At 39.4% G+C, this 24,121-nt stretch overlaps 1 protein-coding gene across 6 annotated transcripts in view; it reads right to left on the reverse strand.

Annotated features, from left to right (window-relative positions):
* Positions 1-389: 389 nt before the first annotated feature.
* PLCG2 (phospholipase C gamma 2) overlaps positions 390-24,121 on the reverse strand; it is a 70,726-nt gene continuing 46,994 nt past the window's right edge. For all 6 annotated transcript variants that reach the window (XM_021290686.2, XM_065028893.1, XM_065028888.1 and 3 more), the window contains 16 exons: positions 23,338-23,538; positions 21,849-21,968; positions 20,334-20,514; positions 18,945-19,013; positions 17,674-17,783; positions 16,709-16,805; positions 15,846-15,912; positions 15,457-15,614; positions 12,746-12,848; positions 11,587-11,796; positions 10,833-10,978; positions 9,704-9,818; positions 8,312-8,479; positions 7,599-7,687; positions 3,975-4,159; positions 390-3,218 (listed from right to left, as the gene is read on the reverse strand). In XM_021290686.2, the coding sequence (XP_021146361.2) occupies positions 3,176-3,218; positions 3,975-4,159; positions 7,599-7,687; positions 8,312-8,479; positions 9,704-9,818; positions 10,833-10,978; positions 11,587-11,796; positions 12,746-12,848; positions 15,457-15,614; positions 15,846-15,912; positions 16,709-16,805; positions 17,674-17,783; positions 18,945-19,013; positions 20,334-20,514; positions 21,849-21,968; positions 23,338-23,538 (2,062 nt within the window). In that variant the 3' untranslated portion in view covers positions 390-3,175. The remainder of the gene's footprint in view (positions 3,219-3,974; positions 4,160-7,598; positions 7,688-8,311; positions 8,480-9,703; positions 9,819-10,832; positions 10,979-11,586; positions 11,797-12,745; positions 12,849-15,456; positions 15,615-15,845; positions 15,913-16,708; positions 16,806-17,673; positions 17,784-18,944; positions 19,014-20,333; positions 20,515-21,848; positions 21,969-23,337; positions 23,539-24,121) is intronic.

The raw sequence follows: 24,121 nt of genomic DNA on the forward strand, positions 1-24,121 counted from the left end.
AACCCATCTTTGCCTTGTTCAGGCTTCACTGTTTGAGTTGATCCAAATGTGATGTTCACTAGGGCTGAAGCTTATATCTGCCTGTCACTAAAAAAGGTCAGTTAGGGTTTGCAAGTTAAACATGATCTTTGACTTTTTCCTTCTGCCCTGCTTGTCTGCAGCCAGATGAAGTGCAGCAATAACCACGTCTATGGAAATGATCAATAAGTCAGTTCATCTTAAAAAAACAGAGACGCCCTTCCTCCAACCCCCCGCAAAACACACCATCACACACCGGCAGACCATTTTTCTATAAGAACTCACTCATACTACTGCAAATGATCCACAAAATTCTTGGAATTCCATGAGCAATGCTAAAACGAAGCATCTGGCATCATTCACACCACTGCTGAGATATCAAAAATTATTTATTAAAAATAAGTTATTTTGAGAATTTAAAACAGTTTCTATAAGAATATAACAATTTAACAGATATTGTTGACTTCAAAAAATTTATAAATGTTTTTCCTCCTAGATTATACAATCAGCACACACATTCAAACCTACGTTCATATTAAAACAGTTGCAACTGTGAAAAAGTCGCTACAGAGTGTGCCCTGGCAAAGAATTGAGAAGTGGGATTTTGGAGTTAGAAGACAGAATGCAAGAAACAGGAGAAGAGTTAATACGTGGCCTTGCACATCACTTGCATGTCAACAAAACAGCCAATGCAGTATTTTCCTTCTGAATACAGTGTAACATTATACTCTGGGGAGAAATGATCTTACTGTAAAGTGATTTTTAGAAATACGGAGGAGTGCCTCTTGTAACTTTTGATACCACGTATGTGTGGGAAATATGCATGGGACTTTTCAAAGGACTAAAAAATGTGCACAGGGAACTCCTGTGTTCATCGTGCAATGGCTGTTCTGTGTCGGGAATATAGATACCAATCAAAGAAGGCAGGAAAAATGGACAATTTGGTTATGTCTGCTTTGGAACTGAGCTTAAAAAAAACAAAACGAAAATCAACCCACCATAGCAACAGCCTCGAGCTCTAGGGTTCGGTCTCCCGAGGCCACAGCATCTTGTAGATTCCTATTTTTTGTGATTAATCCAAACCGAGCTGGTAGTCAGCTGCCTATAAATCCTGTCCCACCTGTAGCAACAACCTCAGAACCTTCCGGACAAGGCTTTGGGCCACCTTGTCTGTTCAACACTGACACCACAGTGTTCTCGCAACGTCAGATGGGAATCATGGAGGTTGCTGAATGAAATACACAGCACAAGGACAGATCATACGACAAACTAACAACATCCTGGAACATGCTACAAAATGCATGCACATCAAAGGTCCCCCCCTCAAGGAACAGCAACTGGATCATCCAGTTACACCTGGATACTGCAGATAAGCCCAGCTTTATACAGCAGTCTAGGTTATAGCTCCACCTCCCAAATCCACGGTTGATATGATTTTTCTTTGTTGGAGGGTAGTTTGTACCCATCTAATCCTTGAACACAACTGGCTAGTGAAAAGATTTCAGCCAGGAGGAAGAAAACCAGAAAATTGCCTTTAACTTTGTTCTCTTTTTCAGTTGAGTGATTAGTAATTAATTTCTTTATAATAAAAAATTTACAGAAGTCACCCCATCGTGGGACACACAATTATAGCACTTTCATCTTTGAGACAAGAGTGTCTTTACGGAATAACTAAAGCCTCGAGGGGGTTCCTCAAACCATCATCTGTGAACGCACAATGGCATCAATGAAGTGCGTCTTGAAACAACAAAAGTCATCGCGTGGGGAGCAAGAGAAACTGAAAACTGCTGAGGCAGCTTCATCGGGCCGTGAATCCCAAATCCATGCACGTTTTTTTCCGTGATCAGAAACACAACACTATGTAGGCAGCATTTTATGCCTCAGGCAGTCACTTAGACAGAAAAACTGAACTCCTCTGCATACATTTGGAGGTTAAAGTGAAGCACACAGACAGCAAAACTCCACCCGTGTAGAGGTAAAGGAATGTGATAGTAACAATGGTGATAGCACAAAGAACCAACACATGTACAAATTATGACAACTGGTGTTAAATGTGCCATGGAAGGACTTTGGTTCTGCTCTGGCAGGAGAACACACTTGCTAATCTAACAAGTTTTCTCATCCATGTTCATTTGATTAAAGCCGTAAGAAAGATGTACCTCTATGTTTGTGCATACTATCATTCTTGCGTTAGATACATTTTGGGAAAACAGTCTATATTTACAAAGCACTATCATTTGACGCTATCGTCCAAGTAGGATTGCAAGATTTAAAATGGACAGTTCATTTAAAAACTCATTTGTAAGAAAGTTAGCAGCTGAAAGGATTTGCAAAATGACACCACACCAAATACCTTTCCTTTCCACAAACAAACAGATATTTCCTACTGTGTAATCTTAAAACTCTTCCTTGTGGTGCCTTGAGGTTGTGAACATAGGTTCACAAGGGCAAGGAATACAGATTCATATATCGTTCTTTTCTTGAAGCTCCACAGAGAGTTCAACAGGAAAAACACAACTACAGTTGCAGAAGGTATTTGGTTTCAACAAAATTAACATATTATCTAGTTCTCAAAACTGTAAGAAAAAAGGAGACAATACAGTATGAGCTATCAGCTGCCCAAAATATATTATACAGTATCAAAAGTACAATCTGCTGCCTTGGGCACTGTAACATATATGACATGACAATGCTGGTGTAAAAGTGCTTTTACAACATTTAATAAATTAAAAACTCACTACCAGTTAATCTTAAGGAGCCAGGTTGTTAAAGTGGTGTGATTCCACGCATGCAAATTGTTGTGAATGTCTTATCTATAGCCTGCGTACACAAATATAGTAGATGACTTACACTTGTTGTTCAGGTATTGATAACGAGAAGTGAGGTCTATCCAACAACATGCCCTCAGATTTTAAAAATCTTGAATACATAGAAGGTCTGGCCTGCACAGACAGTATGCTTTGTACAGAATATAAATTATTAGGAATTAAACCAGTTTTTCCTATAACAAGAAATTATAAAAGAAACCCATCTTTCCTCCTCCTCCTTTTCTTCCAGTCATTCAGTCTGATGAGACCGTCATTGAGTAGGACGACCAGGATAAATTAGTATCTCTTCCTGAATTGCACAATAAAGCATGCATCAAAGAATGATTTCTTTAAGAGTAGAATTTGCTGTTACTGACTTTCTTCTCCTTTAATCTTAAGGGAAAAGAAAAGGAAAGTGTCAAGTCTAGTGGGAATTTCTCAGAGGAAAACAAGTCTACCAAGTTCAAGTTACTTAGATACAAATGGCAAGTAATGCATCAGTAACAAGCATTGCATTTTTTCTCTTCAATGAATGGGAGTAAACCAGTGATTCATGCAGCTGTTCAGCACACATAGAAAAGTCTTCCCCCCATCCCATCTTGAGATCCCCTCAAGAATTCCTCCTGGTACACGAAGCCTCTGTCTCCCTCACACTGAGCCCAACAGTGGCAGCAAAGGAGAAGGATCCTTCCCCTCAGCTTTGGAAAATGTACTGACACTTATCAGACAACTCTAGACTGTTACTGGTTTTATCTTTTGTGGTGTCTGTATCTGGAAGCGTCTTCTCCCATATCTAATATGCTAACAAAATTTCCAGAGACATAACCTCACTAGTGTAGAAGGAGTGAGGTGGTTTATTTATTTGTCTGTATATACCCCCAGGCTTTCCTCCCGGAAAGCGGGAGAAGAGAGAAACGTAAACTCACGGAATTACGTGTTTCACTGTGATCACTGAAACTGAGATGGCACTGAGCAGAGATTTCACAGCATCTGCTGGCCTCTAGTGGCTCGCAGCCCTTCCTTGCTTCAGACATGCCGGTTCTACCCTCGCCACTCTGCAGATGCTCGTTTTGATAAAGCTGAGGCTTCCTCACCAGAAATCAGGTCTAAATAGAGCTGCCTGGGAAAGGAGAATGATTATCAACCCACCTGCGGTTGCATGTCTCCTGATATATCTGTAGTTTGCGCTCATTCACACTGAATTCTTTTAATATAGCATCTCTGTTAGGATTTCTTAAATTCACATGGGTGTCATAAAGGAACAGCTGGTTATTAAGCTCCTCTTGGCGCTTCCGAAGTTGCCGACATGAGGAATAAAGCTCTTCTTCACTTTCCTTCAAAAGAATATTGGAAATCAATGTAACTTGTAAGACAAGCACCAAAAATGACATTGAATCAACATAGGGAGACTATTTTGTTTTCCTAAATACATTCCATTGGCTTTATATAGAATGTTTTATAAAATTAGTTTTACAAGACGTTTTTGGAATGTTTACGGAGACAAAATAACTAAGAAAGCACTAAAAAACCCCCACAGTACAAACGGCCATACCCTCTAACGGGGGCATCACGGACATTACAGTGCAAGTAATGAAATATGTATATCTAAAAACTTCTATTGCAATATTTTTCTGTAATAAAGCATGACAGTCTGTTGAGGAAAGGACAGCAAATGGTGTATTATAGGGAGATATCAGACTCTAACAGTTTAAAAAATACTTTTTAAAAAGTTTAATTTTTGACTGTTCCATCATATTTGTGTATTCTGCTACATCCTACCACTCCTGGTGCTTCCCTATTGAGATGGAGACTAACGATGGAAATACTAACTAGTAAATAGGACCCCTAATAGCAGCAAGTACTCAGATGGCCAAGAAAGAAGGACAGATCCTGTGTTTCTGTGGAGCTATGGAAATTCAATTCTTGCAGCAGGACTAAGTATTTGAAAAATAATTTGTAGCAGTCTGAGTTTCTGTTGTTGCATGTGGCCCACAGTGGAAAGTCTCAAAAAAACTCCACAAGCATGAAATAATCATACTGATTCCCTTTATAACTTCAAATTATTTTAATACTTCAAAACTTTGAATGCAAAACCTGCCTCCTTCATTGAGTTACTAGAGGGGAATAGTACCGGCAGGACCAAAGTCTTAATTTTCACATCAGCAGCAAACCAAGATACTCATCCTCCATGAAATGACATGCAATCAATAAATGTAATAAATCTAAACATTTTCAGAGGCAGCATACTAATAAGAATGCCTCTTTTTGCACTCAGTCCAGATCAAGGAAAATTGACAGCTTAGCAACATACCCAAGGACCTTCAGTTAGAGCAACAAGATCCTTTCCTAAACCTTCTTTTTCCTCCTGAAACACATTCCTGCAGCTCCCAGGTATGGGCTGAAGCAACTCAAACAACCTCAGTGCTATGCTACAGATTAAGATTTAAAAAGGAATTTGTTTTTATTTTATTTATGTTTTTTTTAAAAGGTGAAAGAAACTTTGCATTCCAAAATCACAAAGGGAAAAGCTGATTGCCAATTACCAATTTGCAGATGTAATCATTGAGATGCATATGTACTATTATTTGTTCTTGTAAATAAATATATCCACAAAGCCAGACTTTAAAGCCCCATTTAAGAATGTCCATTTCAATCTTCATGTTAAAAACATATACACTGTTGAGGCTGATTGTAATCAGAAAATGCTGAACAGATATACACACTTTCTGCAGCAGGTAAATCCATTTTCAAGCAAATAAGACATGCTCCTAAACGTAACAACAACCTCAGTATAGTACGATTTCCACAATATCAAGAAAACTGGTTAACTTCCACAGAAAATCCGTAAGGCCCTCCATAATAATTCACAAATGTGCATGCTTATGTGTACAATATTCTTGCATCTCTATTCCTGAGAAAATCCACAGCCATCTGTAATTCCCCTTTATAATTTTGTATTTCATTTCCAGGAGTATGCAGATGGGCTCTGTATATAAACAGGCTTGTTATTAAATTATATCATTTTATGGAGGGTCATCATTTAAAAAAGAGGGGCAGAAGAACAGATGGAGACAGCCTTGATCTTTTCTGGTGCTTCTTGAATGATCTGGCAAAAGCTCTAGAAGTTGATTAACTACGGCAAGTCTCGGTGTGTTGCAGACTGCCAAACAAAAGGGGAGAGTGTTGAAAGTTCTCCTGCCACTGCGTTACCACCCGGAGACATCAAACGTAAAAACACAGAGCCATGCTGCATCTTCATTTGGCTTAACAAGCAGAAGGGGCCTGAAGAGTGTGAAATGTGCTGCTGCCAAAGGACTCAGCGCTGACAGATTGGGAGACATCCCGCTGCTATGAACAACACGTTAAGAGCTACTCCTGCCCCAGGCAAATAATGATCTGAATTTCTGAAGAGAAACCACGGCAGGAGGAATTCGCAACGCAACTACAAGTGATGTCCACGCTCAACCTATTAGGCAACGGTGAGTCGCTCCCAGTTTTCTCAAAGGCAGCAAGCCAAAAAATAGTAGTTTATCAGGCCTACTCTATCAGACTCGTGTCCATGAAATAAGAACATGTTAAATGTTGTCTTCAAAGGATGTAGGTCTCTTTTGTTTACACACAGAGACACAGACTTTTGGTTTCAGCTTCCGGCCCTCTCCTGCTCTCATGGCTCTTTGCGACCCACCGGAAAGAACCCACCACAGCTGCCAAACACTGTCACTGCACGCGGTCATTTTATACTGCGTGTTATGTGGTGGCCTTGTAAAAATACTGACAAAGGATGTTTGAAAAAGGCTGCCGCCTCTTTGGGAGGAAGAATGTGACTGAATTCAGTAATTTTCATTTCAGTGTATGCCACTGCAGGCACAAAACCCTCCAGAGACATAATGATTACAGTTAGCAGAAGTTCATGTTTTAATCTGGAAAAATAATGTACACTGGTGTGAACTGCAGCAGAAGCCTGAATGGTTGTAAAAGACTACAAATAAGAAGTTGGGCTTTTTTTTTTTCTCCTCTGAACCTGAAAGATGCTGGAAAGCACCCTGAAATATTCACTTCCCAGAAGCATCTTTAAACTTTCATCACATGGCCTCTGCAGCAGTGTGCTTAAATAACATTAAATATTATTGAGATAGAGCCTGTGAAAAATCCTGCTTCAAGTCAACATCCATACAGCAAGGCCTTTGGAACACCAACAAATGCTGTTCACAGATCAGCCGCTTCAATGCCTGGCTTCATGAGCGAGGATGCGCCATTATTTTTTACCTTGTGTGTTTAAAAATACTACTACTCCAATTAGGTGGTTTTGAGAGACTTAAAAGATGCAGATTAGCACTTCGGTAGGAATATGTCCTCCACCTGATGGGTTGCTTATTTTAATGAAATACTGGAAAAAATTACTATCTCCTCTTCCTAAAGTGATTTCTTTTTACGCAGGACCTTTAAAAAAAGGATCTTTGTTCTACAAAGTCAAAGCTGGATTAACTTTGCATGGCATCAGTCAGCTAAGAAGGGAAGACAACGACCATGCCGTTACAGCAAAAACTAGTGGAGGCAATGAGACTTTGTTAGTGCTTTATGTCTTTTAACAACTGCGTAAGCTGTCCACCCAGAGGGAGAGTAACTATTTGCGTTCTTGCAGACCTACAGAAGACGTGCCTGACAACAGGCACATGAGGCACAGAACAGAAAACTAAATCCTCATTTGCTTTTTTCCACAAAGAACTGATAACACACACACACTAAGTGCACAAAAAACTCAGTGGTTCTCACCAGCACTTGTTGCATTTCACAGTGAATCAGAAGAGAGGCCAGCTCTATATCTTCACTGTAGCCGTTCTTGAGAGGAACTGATCTAAAACCTGGAGCGGGGGACACATACAAAGGACAATTAGAGTCAAAGCAAAGGGTTATTGGCAGTCACAAAAATAGTGCTTACAGTCCTCAGGACTAACGGATCCTTCATTGCTCAATTGCTCTGCTGCGCAGAGCGGGCTTTGCTGTGACAAATACAGGGAAGCGAAAGGCAAGAATGGCAAAACTGAGAAATACACCATTTCACATGCTCTTGGAAACTACAGCCAGAAGCAGAGAAAAGCAGAAAACTTACTCGACATCCACAGCTAAGGTAATTAACAAAACAAATGCCCTAACCCCAAAAGAGAAAAAGAATCTTCTCCGATTTTACTCAGAGCACATAACTCCGTTGCTGAAATGGAGTATGTGGTAAAGACAGTGCAAATTATTCTACATAATGCTTTCCTATCTCAATTTTAAAAATCTAATTTCAAGAGGGTGGCAGGATTATTTTAAATACTTACAAATGACACACCCAGTATCATAATAAACAACAGATTAAAGGAACTCAGATCAAAAGAGCACTTGTCCTTTGGCACCTTGTAACTTCGACTGAGAGCAAGTCACAATACAACAATGCTGAACAGCATCTTTCTGATCTAGCCCCTTATTATACCCACTGATCTTACCTGATTTGATGCCTTTGATGGGAAAAGTGGCGTGTGCTAAGAAATTGGGATCACTGAACATATCCTCCTCATAAACAACAAAGCGCAGAAACGCTAGATTTGGATCATAAATTTCAAATTTCACTTGTTCTGGACTGGGTGCCCAAACTGGATTAAGGCCATTGTCATCTGTAACCAAAAGGAAACATTTGCATTATGAAGCAATAATTTCACTTCATTCACATATGGGTATGTATCCCAGGATATTTTCTGGATATACAAAGGCCCAAAAATCCTATTTACCATCTGCCTCCTGTTGTAACCTTGCTTCAGAAGGTTTGTATATGTTTATTTGGGGGGGGAGATAGGAAGAAACTTGGCAGGGATGAAAATCCACGAAGAAAGGCTATTGTTTGAATTTAAACATATAAAACGTCCTTGGACATGTACTTGTAAAAGAATCTAATTCATTGTTCATATTCGTGAGCCTTATACTCCGTATCAGAGTAGAAGTGTGAAGAGCACTGGGAAGACTAATGTGCAATGGCCCATTTCTTACAGTAATTTATGAAACACCAAATAATTAGGTATGTGTGACAGAGCCCAGAAGTTGGCTTTCTGAAGTCTTGATCACTTCCCACAAAAAGTAAAAATCATAATCCTCTTCCCTGAAGTACTGAAGAGCTACAATGCACATTCTGCTCCTAATTCTGTGTTTATTTTCCTCTGGTTTGGATAACTAGAAGCAAAGCCCCTTGTCTACCAGAGGAGCACTGCTGCATCCAGAAATATTAGATGGTGAAATACTAAGGGCTGAGATATTGCCCCATTTCGGTGCACTTAAAGGAAGCTCATGTACACACAAACACACACACACCAAACACACGCCTCTTACCCAGAACTTTGATCAACCCTCTATTGCATTGCAAGTTATACTTCCTTACAGCCTTATATTCCCAGGCTGCCTCTGAGGGGATGCCAGTCTTAGAACCCAAGGTTAAATAAACACAGTCTGGATCTCACAGGAGCAACTTCCCCTTTGGACCAGACTTTTGGGTGCTGACTGGCACACACTTCCAAAACTGCAATTTTTTAAAATATGCAAATACACAAACTTATGCTTAGGCAAATACATAACAGAATTGTGAATTTTTTTTCTACAAAATGTAAGAGTATTTTTTTTTCTAAATTTGATATACATTGTAGTCTCTCAAATTAACTGGCCCTGAGGCAAGCAAAAGAATTACACTGTCTGACTCATTAGTCCAGAGCAACAGTGAATTGACTCCTCCCTCTATAGGTTTCTGGCCAATTACAGACAACATATATTCATGGCCATCCTCTACACATTTTATTTAAGTGCACTGGAAGTATTACCATATCCCCACAACACAGAAAACTGCAGATACTCACTCACAACTGTTGTCTTGAATTTGTTGTTGTCATATTCAGCCCCACAAATTTCTACCTCTACAAAGGGACAAGCGATGCTTCTGCCAAGTTTAGGGAGATGACGAGCACCTAAAACCTGCAAAAGAAACTGTAAATTATAACCACGCCCAAGGGAAATTTGGCATTATTGTTTCTGTACAGAAGGTAGCCTACAGAACTAGAGGGGGGAAAAAACGCCAGAGAACGTGTAAAAATACGTATTCTCTCTCTTGAGTGTGTTTGCATGTATTTAGCACACTATCTATGCCACCAGTAATAAAATATTTCATTGTTTGGGTAACCCAGTAATTTTTATTGTAAGATACTGTTGCTGACATTGATTATACACAGTATGCAGTTCCAGACCAGGCCTGTCACATAAATTTTGTTATCTTTCCTCAGCCTTTATTGTGTATCTATTTTAACACATTCCTGCTTTACATTCACAGCCTCTGTTTACCTCTTTTCTAAACTGTAGTGAAGAGCAGTGAACGTGTTTCTTCTTTCTCAGAAAACATGTTTTTAAGGGACATATCTTATTGTACAGCAACTAAGAACAGAAACAAGTTCAACTCCTGTTTGGCACCAGAAGACAACATGGTATAATCTTCAAAAGATAAACCCATTTTTTGATGAAAAATAAGAATGACATACTGATTAAGTCACAGTGTACTAAATACGGTGAAGGGGGGAAGAATCAGCTTATTATTTTTTCTGCTGAGTTTCTATATTTCATTATAAATATCTTTCTTCCACACTGGAAGTCTCTGAACTAGTTAGTCTGCTGCTAACCAATGTCCAATAGGACCCTTCTATTGAGAAGTCATGAAATTGGAAACACATGTTACTTCACTTGAAATTTTCATTAGCAATTATATAAAATTATCCCAGGACTGTGTTTTCAGTCCTATAGCATGTGCTTCATCAGCATGATAAAGACGTATCTTTCTTTTCAGGAACCAGTGGAATTAGTTTTATTCTCAAACACACTGACGTTTAAAAACATTATTTTGACAATCTGTCAGATCTTACTCTGAAACATAATAGCTTTATTTTTAGTTTTATAGATATTTATGACTTGTAAAAAACATAATTTACAAAAGACATTTACCCTCACTGTCATAATCATCTGCAATTTCCTCTTCGAGTCATTTGGCATTGGGTCATAGTCTTCACTTCGCATGCTTTCTGGCTGCAGAACGTAGCCAGTGCGTCCATTCAGTGAAAACAAGGCATGGTTCAATTGCATGTATTTATCTAGGGAGAGAGTTAAACAGTCAAACCCGAAGATCTCTATTTGAATACAGCTAAGGAAGCACTAAACTGACGGCTCCTCTCTGCAATTCTTTCTGGTCACCACTTGATCCGAAAGAACTGGAAAGGCAAGTTGGAAGACTCAGTTCCTTTCAGTAACTGAACCTGACAGGCTACTTCTCACTAATTTTAATCCCAGTAAACCCATCCATTCACAATTAGTTCCCTATCAATGTGTCATAAGCTAGCTGGCCCTTACCAGAAAGTTGAGTGCAGCCTTCCCTGTGGCTGAACAACTGTTCATCCACCTGAAACTTGCTGTAAATATCTCTCCTTGCTTATCACAAAGAGATCAAAGTGAAATAAATGTTTCAGATTTTGGGGCTACTTAGGCTTGAAGACCAGGCTTTTGCAGACTGACTTTTGGGGACCAGATCTATCAGGTGATCCACACATTCAAAACCAAACTTTAGCTCTCACACGTCCCTTCTTGCTGGGAAGTACAAATAAAGAGGACAGCAACAGTAACTAGAATGGCAGAGGGGCCAGAAAGAGGCTCATTTATGGTGAAATGGCAGGTGGATTAGATCCTTTTTAAAATATAATATTACCTGGTGTTTGGAAGTTAAGAGCCACCATCTGGGAGCCACAAAGCCAGAGGCGAAATGGGTCATAGTTGGATGAGTCGACCCTCTGTCCTTTAGGATAGACGCGTGTCAGTCCCTTCAGGTTGTATTTCAACAACTCAACTGGCTTTTGCTTAACAATGCTTTCTGCCTTGGTTTCCACAAAAGAACGGATTTCTTTGAAATCAGGATTTTCTACACATGGTAGGGAGGAAAAGGAGCGGTTACTAAAGGAAGAAAGAAGTCGACATTTACACTGTATTTCTACTAACACTTTGTTTCACTTTGTTTTGCTTTGTCCTTTAATGCAATAATTGGCACCATTTTCATACAGATGTGGCAAATTGGTTGAGCACAAGTCTGAAAGTTAAAATTGCCTGCCTGCCACATGCTTTGCAGCAGGGCAGATAAGAGTCTACAGTCATGTTCTCATCTCATCATTGCTAATAATGCACTTCTGACTACTATAACATATTTAAATGAGACATCTTTTCCTGGGTTTAAATGGGGAGAAGAAAGAGTGAGCCAGGGTTAGCCAATGCCTCAAACAATGACTATAATTATTATGTCTTAACTACAGTGACAGCTTATTAGAAACATTTGCAAAGAAACTTAAGGAAGAAGGGCACATTTGCTGGCTTCTCCAGCAGCAATAACTAAAAACTGGAATAAGAAGTACATGTTCCAGTGTCAGATTCCACATCTGCACTTACACAGACCCCAGTTCTCATATTATGAAACCATATACCATTCCAATAGCTTACTTAAATAGCAAACAGGTTCTTTCAGTAAAATTACGTAATGCACAACAAATCCATCTTGAAGGTTTTCACAAACAAATCACGAGTGTTCAGCCAGAGTTTTTCATCTCAAAAATGTCAATTGACATGTAACTAGTGAGCTTCCCCATGAAAGACACCTACGGGAGGGTGTCTCTAGTTAACCAGAGAAATTTAGACATTTGTGACAATTTTTTTGTACTCCAGTGCACAATTTCAAGTGTCACTGAAAACCATATGGGTGAGTCAGAACCTTGCTTTCCAGTAGAGAAAGGATAGGTTATATCTTCAGTTCTAAAATGTCAACTAACATTTGTAAAGATAAAAGAAGGGGTAAAATTCAGATGTAATAGTAAAGGAAATACCTAAATTGTCCTTGGTTTTGCTTGTTGGCTTGCAATAGATTACCAGGTCAGATAATTCAATAGCAATCAATTGATTCTTTTCCCAGTATTTCCTCCTGTTCTCCTGAAAAATGTATCAAAGTGTTAGATTACAGAAACTCCAAGTATTATGGTAGAGGAACTCCAGGGTATAATCTAATAAAATGACGAAGTTGAACATTCTTTGTTGCCCAGATTCTTATCTGAAACCTTAGACACTGACACAGTAATGTACTTCAAGACCCAATTCAGAGGACAAGCTAACCAAGTGGGTTTAGATGTTAGTTGGGGTTGCGGGTTTTTTGAGAGGTTTGTTGTGTTGTTTTGGTTTTTTTTAAGCAAGTATTTCAGTGTTTCCCTGATCAGCCCTACTCAGAATCCCGACAACTTTTTTTTTTCCTTTTAATGTGAGTCCACTCGATTTTAGTTACATTCTCAACTCCATACCTCATATAAATGCACAGGTATGAAGAAAAAATGCAAAGGGTAATGAATTGTTTCTCTGTTTATTTACAATCCCAAGCAGGACTTAAGTCTTGTTAGTAACTCCCAAGAGTTGAATTCAAGTCCTATGAGCATCATTCCTGTAGTCTTCTATTTGCACACCAAACCAATAACGTGATTTATGGAAAATCACGTGCAATCTTCTTGTCATTACCAGTAATAAACTGCACAAGCACGTGCTCTGTGGAAGCTGAGCAACACTTTCTGCAACCAGAGGCTGGGAACGACTGAAATCGGAAAGACTTGTCCTGAGTGGAGGTATTCAGGCTGGAGTATTTTCAGACATAGAAGTAATTACAGGATAAAAAATGTTAGAAGAGTCCCACATTAAACAGCGATTAGTTTTGGTACAAGAGGTTATGAAGCAGCAGCTATTAGGAAGTTTTCCAAAATAATTCCCTCAACAACACAAACTAAAGAGGAATGAAAATCAGAGGTAGGGAACCATGGGTTTCCAGAAAGTTTCACTGAACCAGAGATTATATATTGAAGTCTAAGAGAAGTGAAGAAGAATATGGCTTTTAGACTTGGAAATAACCTTGGGAAAAAACTGTACAAACCTCATTGTACTTAGTGAGTGATCCACCACCATTTTCCAGACATGGCTCAACAGTAACTAGAGTTCCAAATAGCAAAGGACCACTTGCAGGTGCCACGAGCTCATCTTTAGACATAACTCTCTAGTGGTAACCAGGTAGGAGAGCTAGTAATGAACAACCACTCCTAGGAGCATGCCAGGTGCCAGTATTAAACAGAGACGACACGACACGTGAAGCTTAGTTTTACTTTTTGTGTATAATGGACATAGCCCCAGAATAAACTCATAAAACACCTGTATAATTTTGTAGCATAGTGATGACTCGCTACGCTTTTTCCTTCCCCAAAATTCAGCCTGTTAACTGTACTGGCAAAAAAGGCCTTTCCTCGTCTTTTTTCCTCTCCCCATGCAGCAGTCTATCATGTGAACTTTCCAGAGGCCACTCGGTGAGAAAAGCCTCCTGACTGCCAGAAATGAGTTTTCAAACACCTTTGAACACAGACTGTTTAATACTTCTCTGAGAGCACAGAGGGAGAAAAAGCTGCCAAGCTCCTGAAGAGCCATTCATGTACCGTAAAAAACATTCAATTTAGAGACACTTCTTCTAGGCCATGTTTCTCTTTTTCTCATTCTTATTTCCAAATGAAAGCCTGGCGTAAGAACTGTATCTCTCCTCCCCCAACAATAGGTGAACAGCTCCTGTCACTTCTTCCCTTGCTGAATTTGCAGTCCCCTGCTTGAGACACCATCTTGCCTGCTATAAATAGGATTACGATGACCCTCAGAGCATTATCACTCCAGATGACAGATAAACAGCATGAGCCAACATGATACTGAAACACATTTTTCCATCACTCATATCACTCGTTTAATAAAAAGTGAATAAAAGCAACAAAGGAAAGAGTATACTCGAGCATAGTCATTGCAAGGCCTTTGTGGTCACGGCAAAGACTTCTTAAATACTAGAAAAGATGACAGGGAGGCAAATGAATACAGCAGAACAGGAAAAGCAAGTCTTTAAGCAGCAGTAATCGTAGAGGAACATAAAACCTAAACTTAGGCAGAATCCTTTAATCTTTAGGCAGGAATTTGGAAATACTACTAAATCCAGAATGTGCCTATTAGTTACAAATAAATAAAGTATTAGCCAAACAATTCCCTATCAGTGCCACTGCATTCATTGGAAGCAGAGTTAGCAAACAGGATTTAGAAGAGTTTAGGCAAAGGCAGCTCAGGTTTCACATATACTCGCTAGTGGATTCACAACTCTGAACAGAACAGTGCGTAATTTGACTTTCTTCTGCTTAACACTAGGACAGAAGCAGTGCAACCAGATGTAAAATTGTAATGGTATCCACTTTGTATTACTAAGCATACTTCACTGAGGTACAGGGTACAAAACAGACAGTACTCTGCTGAAAACTCCTGTTAACATGAATTTACATAAAATGCTAATTTACAGAGGATTCCCAAAAGAGTTTTGGGAACAAGATTCACAGCATCAGTAAAATGAACAGAAAAACAGCCATACGAAAAGAGTGGAGGACCAGGTGTCAGCAAGGTTTACCAGTGTATGGCAGCTAAAGACAAATCCTATTGTAAATTTGTAGCAGTACATTATAAAAAACAATGGATAGATATCTATCAATACCTCTTCTGTAGTTTTCCAAGTGATTTCACGGATACTTTGGTACCATTCAAAGAGTTCTTCTACTTTATCCGTTGCAAACTCAACAGATGGATCTTCTGGATTCTTGGGTTCCAGAATGAAGACAAAAGGCTTGTTGTGTTTCCCTTGTGGCATTTTCACTATTAGGCAACACAATAGCAAGAAATTGATATTAAAATACAACGGTTGTTCTTCAAAGCTGTCATTGTTGATTTATTGCAATAGATAGTATCATACATTTTCATCATATTAATTGTATTAGCTGTATTAATACAAGTCGATTTTTTTTCCAATTTTCCTGCTAAACATAAAAGAGTTTACTCAACACAGAAAGCTCAGGAGTGCACGTGTAAGCACCACAAAATACATACCAACATTGTACGTATTGAGTACCAGTATGCCGCGACAGAGAGAGCCTAACGGATTGTCTTCGATAATCTGAAAGACATGAGTTAAATCCAACCTCAAGTCTTCTCTTGAGCGAAGATGCACAGGACATTAACAAATAATAAACATGTACTGTTAAATGTAACCTGTTTCACTGAAAGCATGCCCACTATAATGTTTAAATGCCTGTTTCCTTATCAAGAATTTCTCATTTTGAGAAACACATGAGAATCTCCATAGTAAGAGTATATCAAAATGGGGAGTGCAGGTTCTGTCCTGACAACTGCACATTTTTCAAGTCTGCTAAAGCTGTAATGATTTGGGGAGGTAAGGAGGGGAATCTAATACATGTGTTTTCCTCCGAAGACTCCTGGTAAATCATTAGAAGTGCTTGAGGACAACAAAAGAATTCAAGATTTTAGTTTTAAAACTCAAAAATGTCAAAACTGCTTACTGTGGAGCTTTGTTTTCTTCTGTTGAAGATATCTTTGTCCAAGATGCTAGACCAGATTTTTAGATGCTTTTGGCAAATGCTATAGGGTTAGTTAGGCATCAGAACTTCATAATGGAGTATGAAATGGCTAGTAAGATGTGTTTGGACACACAGTTTTCTTATTTGCAAATATTAAGGCAGCTATTATACAGGCAACCTAGTTAAAAGTTTAAGGCACATTACTGTTTAACCAAACTATCTGAAAAATCTAAACTGGTATGATTTTCATTAGCAGGAAATCACCATAAACACCTTGTTCTCTCAAACACATATGCAGAGTAGTAATTGTATAAACCAGACTTCCAGTAGGCAGTTTCTTCTAGGGTAAGGTGTTGGATAAACCTTAACCCTCACCTGGCTCTCAAGCTCAGCAGAGTTATCAGATGACAGGTCTTCAACATAATTAGATGGAAAATAGTGTTGGACTTTTTCTCCGTAATCCCCCTTCCACCTGAATTTAAGAAGAAACGTATATATAGAGAAAAAAATAGTTAAAGAGCTTCAACAGGACATAAATGAGGCACTAATCCTCAAGAAATTGGTCATTAATATCCCACACTAGCTTGTCTAGCTGGCTATCACCAAAATGTAAGTGATGAAGTAGCTAAAAGCTCTAACAAAGTGATCATTAACTGTAGAACAGATGATTTCAGAGGGATTACAGTCCCTGTAAACTGCAATTAATGACTTAAGAGGCTTTTTCCCCCTCCAGTACTAAAGATACTATTATATGGTTGATTACCCTGCAGAAACTACAGGGAAACATTAGATTCCCAAGCTTTCCAAGCAATTTACAAGCCAGCTAAGAAAGAAAACCTCTTATGAAAGAAGACTGTACTGACAACTAAAAAAGGTGGGATTGATGCCTGAGTACTTAGCAGAGCAAGGAAAGAAACAGAGCAATGACGACAATAGAGCAATGTGTGACTTCCCAGAATACACAAGTGCTCAGGAAGAATAAATGCAGCAAAGGAAAAACACTGGATACACTGGGCTAGTGTACCTCTAGGTTCTGCAGGATGAGGTTATTGCCGTAGGATAGAAGAAATGGAAAAGACATGAAAGGAGACTTGAGGATGAGGGGGGATTTTGTTTGGTTTGTTGTTTGTTTTGGCTTGGGGTTTTGTGGGGTTTTTTGGTTTTGTTTTTTTGTGTTTTTTTTTTTCTTAATGCACTGCCAAAAAGATTTATAAACCCACAGTTAATAACCAGCAATCAGACAATAAGCAAAGATTTTTAAAACAACTACCCAAAGCTCAATTTCTTCCTCCATCTAGTAAGTCACCAGAAGTTCTCCTATGAGAAATCTTTGTCCTTACCAGCCTCCAGTTTCCTTTGTGACATTATGAATTAAAGCTCCTCGAGAGAAGCTCAATTCATCACTTCTTTTGGCTCTGTAGTCATACAGGGCTTTCACTGTTCTCTGAGGCTTTAAGAGAAACAGAGCAAAGGGGTCATGTAGGGGTATGGGTCACAAAATGATCAATAATGCAATCTTAAAAAATAATAATAAAAAAAAAGTGAGGGAATTGGATCATTTTTTGTTATGAAGCTTAGAAAACATAATACTAAAGTTCCAGAGTGACATCTATTGGTGGAAGTAAGTGATGCTACTCAACTGCTATGCTTCAAGTATCAGCTTGGAAAAAAGAAAGAGAAAAAAATATTTCTCTTTCTTGGGGTGCTGAAAGAAAAAAAAACAAACTACACATTGAAATATCAGTCTTCTGTCTTCATTACATGTATTCATATGCAGTTGGAGCTTGTAGGCTTAGATGCCCACAAAGCCTCTACTTCAAAACCGTATCAGTTAACCTGCTGGTTTTATTTCATTTAGGAAGACATTCAGTTTTAGCAGGACAAGCAATTCCTTATCTGGAATTTACTGCTACCCAAATTCTTCAGCAGCTATGCAAATTCACTGGCCAAAAAGACTAAAAATAATTAACAGCCACAAAATTTACAAGCAGGTGAAATTTTCTGAGAATTTACAAGTAGGCAGGCCCTAACAAGAATTAGAGATAAATAGATGTTTGCTGTGCCACTTGTTTTTAAACCGTTAAATACATCTTAAAAGAAGACAAACTTTAATAACTCACTAATAAACCAAAGACACCATTTTTACACAGAGAGCTCATAAATAAACTCTGCACCTATTTGTGCATGCAGACCATGTTTGCTAATGGAACTGCGATCATTTTGTGCACAGACAAATAACCGTGCTCATAAACACACACACTTGGGGTTTACATGTTGTATTTTCTTTACACAGAGATCTGGGCTCCTCCAATTAAATCTTCTCGTAGGTTATTTAATTTGGGGGCACACTTGCATACGCAAGCAGGCCAAATCAAATCACCTCCACAAATCTAATAGCAAAAAGTGCCCAAATTCCCAGTAAGGATGAATCAATACAAGATTTGCACACACAAAAAAGTTTGGGTACAAATTTGAAAGAGATGCTAGAAAAAAGTGACACACTTCAAATCAAACACGCTAATGCTTTCAATTATCCTTTTCATTACTGCTAATAGGAAATAAAAAAGCCCAGTCTCATAATTTTCAGTGGTCTATTTCTCTTTAAGCTTACCACTGTAGGGGTGATTTCACTGGGTTCCACATACATCTTGACCTCATAGAGGGAGTTTATATCTTTTTCCTAAAAGCAGGGAGAAGAAAAAAAAATGAAGTTACAGGAATAAAAAATTATTAAAGTACTTAATGTTAACAGAACTTTCATTGCTGCAATCGCCTTTCTGGCAATACACAGGCAAACAGAAGAGGAGGGAAGCCAGACATCTATGTTATGCTCATTTCTATATTTGAACATATCTGAACATGAGTCTGTTATTTAACCTGTCTATGCCTCAGTTTAATGAAGAGTAAAACACAACGAAACAGCAACACCTCACAAATGTATCTCTTAATCAGTCGAGTAGCTCTGAGATTTTGAGTAACCTTCTATGTGTAATCAGGGAAGGTAAGACCTACACTTATGATTTCTGTGTTACCGTACTTTAGTACCAGTATTTGTTTCACTATTAAGTAAAAATTCTAAAAAAATATACACACTTGTATTTTTCATTTTATTCTCTCCTTGTGTTCCTATCTGGACCCAGTTCTAGGATACAGAACTTTAGCTATAGGCAATATTATCAAAAATCCTGAGGTTTAAAATCCTTTCAGTCCCTTTTAGTCTCCCCAAAATAAATAAAAACCCCAGACTTCAAGCATGCCAGACGTGTTTTTCCTGCAGCTTCTAACAGACATATATTTGAAAAGAGAAGACAGCATCTCAGGCTTTTCAAAAGCCAGTTACATCGGCTCTCTCATCATGAAACATCCATCCAGAGAGTCAGGCTCTATGCTAAGCTGCTTATCCAGGCTCCTAGTTTAGTCAATGGACAGAGACAAGTATCTCTGAGGGAGATTCCTCCGTGCTTATCTCAAAGAGTGAGCCTTCAGAGGTACTCCTCGCTTTTTAACACAGAAGGCAGTTGGACACCATCCCTGAGATGGCTCCGGTGCGGTGAAGCAAATTGCACTGTCTGTCCAGAGCGAGCCACAGCAGAATAATTCATTTTTTTCTGAAATGCTTAGCAATTGGCATCTGCAGGATCACTTTAAGATCTCTGCCCACTCCAGCAACAGAAGAGAGGGCCAAGTGCAGGTGAGGCTTTTATCACAAACTCTTTGCAGAGCAATGATCCCCCACTTCACAGAGCAGCTTTTCTAATCAAACCCTGAGGAAGGCAGGAGTTGACCTGTAATCAAAGATGAAGCCCTTTCCTTTACACATCTGAAAACCTTTGTGAGAGAAGTCAGTACAACCACCTCAGTTTCACAGACAAGAAAACTACCTGCTTAACCTCCGCAAAGATCATGTGCCACGGCCAGAACCAAACCCAGCACCTCCAGGTCTAGACTGGGCACTCCATCCGCTACAGCGACTGGCACTGGGACACAGACCATTGCTCACCGTGCTGTAGCGCTCCAGCAGCTCCTCAGTCACCGGGTAACGCAACTTCATTTTCCTGTACAGTGGATGCTTCTCGTAGTACGTTACCAGCTCCACTAAACTCTCAAAATAGGCCGAGGTTCCGAGAACAAAATGACGGCCTTCTTGCTGAATTCGGAAGTGCTTCACCTTCCCCTCCGCTCTGTGAAACAAGTGCAGGTGATGTAAACGGTTTTGGTACTTGCAGTGAGAGCATCAGGGCTGTAAACTGGACCAAAACTGCTTTGTGCATCTTCACCACATGAAATAATTTCTCCCTCTTCCAAAGCCTCTTTTATTCATATTGAATTCCAGTTGATCGATTCAATTCACAAAAAGACGGTCTCATTTTTCTACCATGTACAGAGCCTTGGAACAAATCCACGGTTTTGCTTAAATGTCCCTATTTTTTCCTCTAGAGACAGGTATTCTGTCATCTTTATACTAACACATATGTCTCTGATCAGAGTGACTGACCCTCCGGCATCCGCTGTAGCCGATCTGCCACTGTCCCTAAGCGACAGACACATTCCCCTCAGAACGAGTAGCTGTCTCTTGCCTATATTCATTTTGATAACGACAGAAATCCATTTTGAAAGAAAAACAAACAGACAAACTCTTGTGCTTGAACACAAGGTTTGTGCTTGCATTGCTAACAGCAAAACCATCCACTGGCAGCCATCCCACCCACAGAAGACCCCTGCACCCTTTTCAAGCTGCTGAGGTTGTGGTACTTCTTCTTTTCCCCACTGTGAAATTGTTTTATTGAGATGCTGCAGCTCAAGCTACTTCAATAACTTAATATAATACTTGGTAATAACACTTTGTAACAGCAGAAAGCTTAAAACCAAAGTACACAGGTGACTGGGGAATTCTAGACACCTTCAATACACAGTAAGGGTTGTAAATAAGAGGAAAAAACAAGTATTTGTTTTTCCAAAGCAATTTTATATGTTGCAGAAATATGCGTTTTCAGAGAAGTGCAATTTTATTTGAAAGTATGATGGAAAACATCCCAATTCTATACATTTTATTAATATTGCTGCAAGAACCACAGTTTCAAAAATATTTTCCCTGGGGAAAAAAAAAAAAGTTTCATTTTGACATTTCATTTTGATCAGTTATATGACAGGGCAGGATTTCCAAGGGCAGAAGGACCCAGAATCACTACTGAACCAGCACCAAAGAGAACTTCAAAATAACACCCTGTAGTAAGATGTGCCAAGGAAGTGAAGAAGGACTGTGCACGGTTCTGTATGAGAAGAAAGGGACAGTCAGTGTGCAAACACTCTTTATAAAAGCATCAAGGATTTTTCCAGTCACAAATTAACTCTTGTACACATTGTCATACATGGACCTGCTGCACAAATTACCATGCTAATTACCCAAAGTTTGAAAGCAATAATTTTATGAGTCTTAAAAAGACCACTTTATTTTTAAATAGAACAGAACATTGCTGGGCTACTAGGGAATGTCGTCATACCTGCCTTTTCTTACCTGAAAGTCATGGCAAATGAATCAGGCTCATCTCTCTTTCTAATCAGAAAGGCTCCGTCTCGAGGAATTCGCATCAGCATGTCTTCTGCCTCTCCCCGACTCAAGTTACTATAGTACCAACTACAACAGTTAAAAATCAAAACGGACAAAGGATTACAAAGCTTGTCAAGTGTCATTCAGTAGGAATAACATGCAATGTTATTAACAACACTTCCAAACGTTACAAGAAAAATTCTGCATTGGATTTGTCCCATCTTGCCACCTGACAGCAGCTTATTACAAAACATTGTAACACAGCAGCTTATTTTGGATGAAAGCATAAAGAATAGATCAGAACACCTTGCCTATCTGAAATGATAGAACATAAATCTGCATTTCTTCCTGAAACAAAGGTGCTGGATCCTGCTTTTAGTCTACCATTCAGTTTTCAGTAGTTTATTCAGAGTTTTCACACAGTAGATTAAAGGAAAAGCCCAAGAAGACAAAAGAAAAACACCAGGCATTTGAATTATTTTAGTCAGAGCTTCATTTTGTCTTTCATTGTAGGCATACACCCATCTTGGATGTAATGTGCCTTCAGTGAAGCTGTGGCCACTTACTCTGGCAGTACATCTCCATCTTATACAGAAAGGCAGGAAAGTCTAACCCTTAAACTCTACCCTTCCTTCTCACTGGCTTCCAAAGTGATCTGTGGGTGGTCAGTGACTCCCAGAGCACAGGGCTGGGGGTGAAAAAATAAGTTTAATGTCACAGATCAGTATTTCACATGCAAAGGAGATTTACTTTTTCTCACTGAAAAGAAAACTGAACGGAGGGCAGTGATCACAGTGTTCTGCCAGCAAACAAGAGCAAGCTCTGCCTGGGATCTACATCAGGCAAATCACAGCTAGAAATAACCACCCAGCTACACTGTTCCTGGCAGCATGGGGCAAAAGTCAGCCTCATCATCTCTGACAGAGGTGAGGGGAGAACAGGATTAGGAAAACGTAACTATTTGGGCTCAGTGTCATAGCAACAGCGTTTCCAGATGGCACAGACCACGACCACTTAGTTGCCAGACCACAGCCAACTACTAAATACCTAATCCAACCCACTGGGTGTTGTAAAAACACCGAGCTGAGAAAGAAGGAACTGTCGCTTTTCCACAGCATTACAGTTCTCACCGATTTTCCCAGTTGCTGCTGCTAAATTGCTTTCCCAGTGACTGTCCTCTGTTGTACCAGATTCTCACAAAGTCAGTGATCCTACTCAGCATAGAATCATAGAATCATTTCAGTTGGAAGAGACCCTCAGGATCATTGAGTCCAACCATAACCTAAACTAACTAGCACTCTTTCAAGAAAGCCTATCCTACAACACCCATGGACAAGCCACACTCAGGCGTGCTCCTGAAACCAGGGAATTTTCTCTGCAAAAATCCAGGTCGATCTAAACCAAAGCCAAGGACACTGACAGAACAACCCTGCTGCTTGCCTTCTGCTGTACGTACTCTTTATTCTCGTGAGGGCTGGGATTAGGCACAGCATCAGTCAGACGCAGCTCAAACTCAGCACATCGCAAGTGGGCCTCCTTGTAGTGTTGAATGAGATCATAGATGCTGTCGAAGATGAGGTTGTCTGTCAGGTAGTATTTCACAGCGTCCCCATCACTTGAAGAACGGATACGGCAGTGCTGGACTCTGCCTGACCTCCTGAAGAAATGAAGAGAGGCATAAGGAAAGGGAAGGTTTTACAACAGATTTTCTTCTTTTGAAGCATTTCCCCATCGTTCCTGGTTAACTAGCTGCTGAGCTTGCCAAGAGGCAAGAAACCTGTGTCATCTCCTAAAACCAGCAAAGTAAGAGTGGCAACAAAAATCCTGACAAGTAAGATTACAGGCCCAAAACCAATAATTGTGAACTCACAGTGGTTTAAAATCTGGTATACACTCAGTCCCTGCAAAATTTGCTCTGACAGCTAACCACACGCCACACCCTGAAAATTCTTTATTATTTTCCCTCTAGAGGACCCTTTCATTGAAAAGATCAATCTCTGCTACTAAAGGTTAACTCATGAGGCTACATTTTCAGTGTAGAAATCAGTAATTTATCCCAAAATTAAAAGATCAAACTTTAGCCCACTTATTGAGGAAATAACCAATCCTATATCCTGCCAGAGCACTAGAAAAGTTGGGGGAGAGGGGCAGTGAATCAAACCAGTCAGTCCTCTCTTGACAACTGTAACCTACTGTGCCAAAATCTGCTACACTACAGTGAAGTTTAATTCAGAAAGTAG

Source organism: Columba livia, chromosome 13 (assembly GCF_036013475.1).
Source record: "Columba livia isolate bColLiv1 breed racing homer chromosome 13, bColLiv1.pat.W.v2, whole genome shotgun sequence".
Lineage (NCBI taxonomy): Eukaryota > Metazoa > Chordata > Aves > Columbiformes > Columbidae > Columba > Columba livia.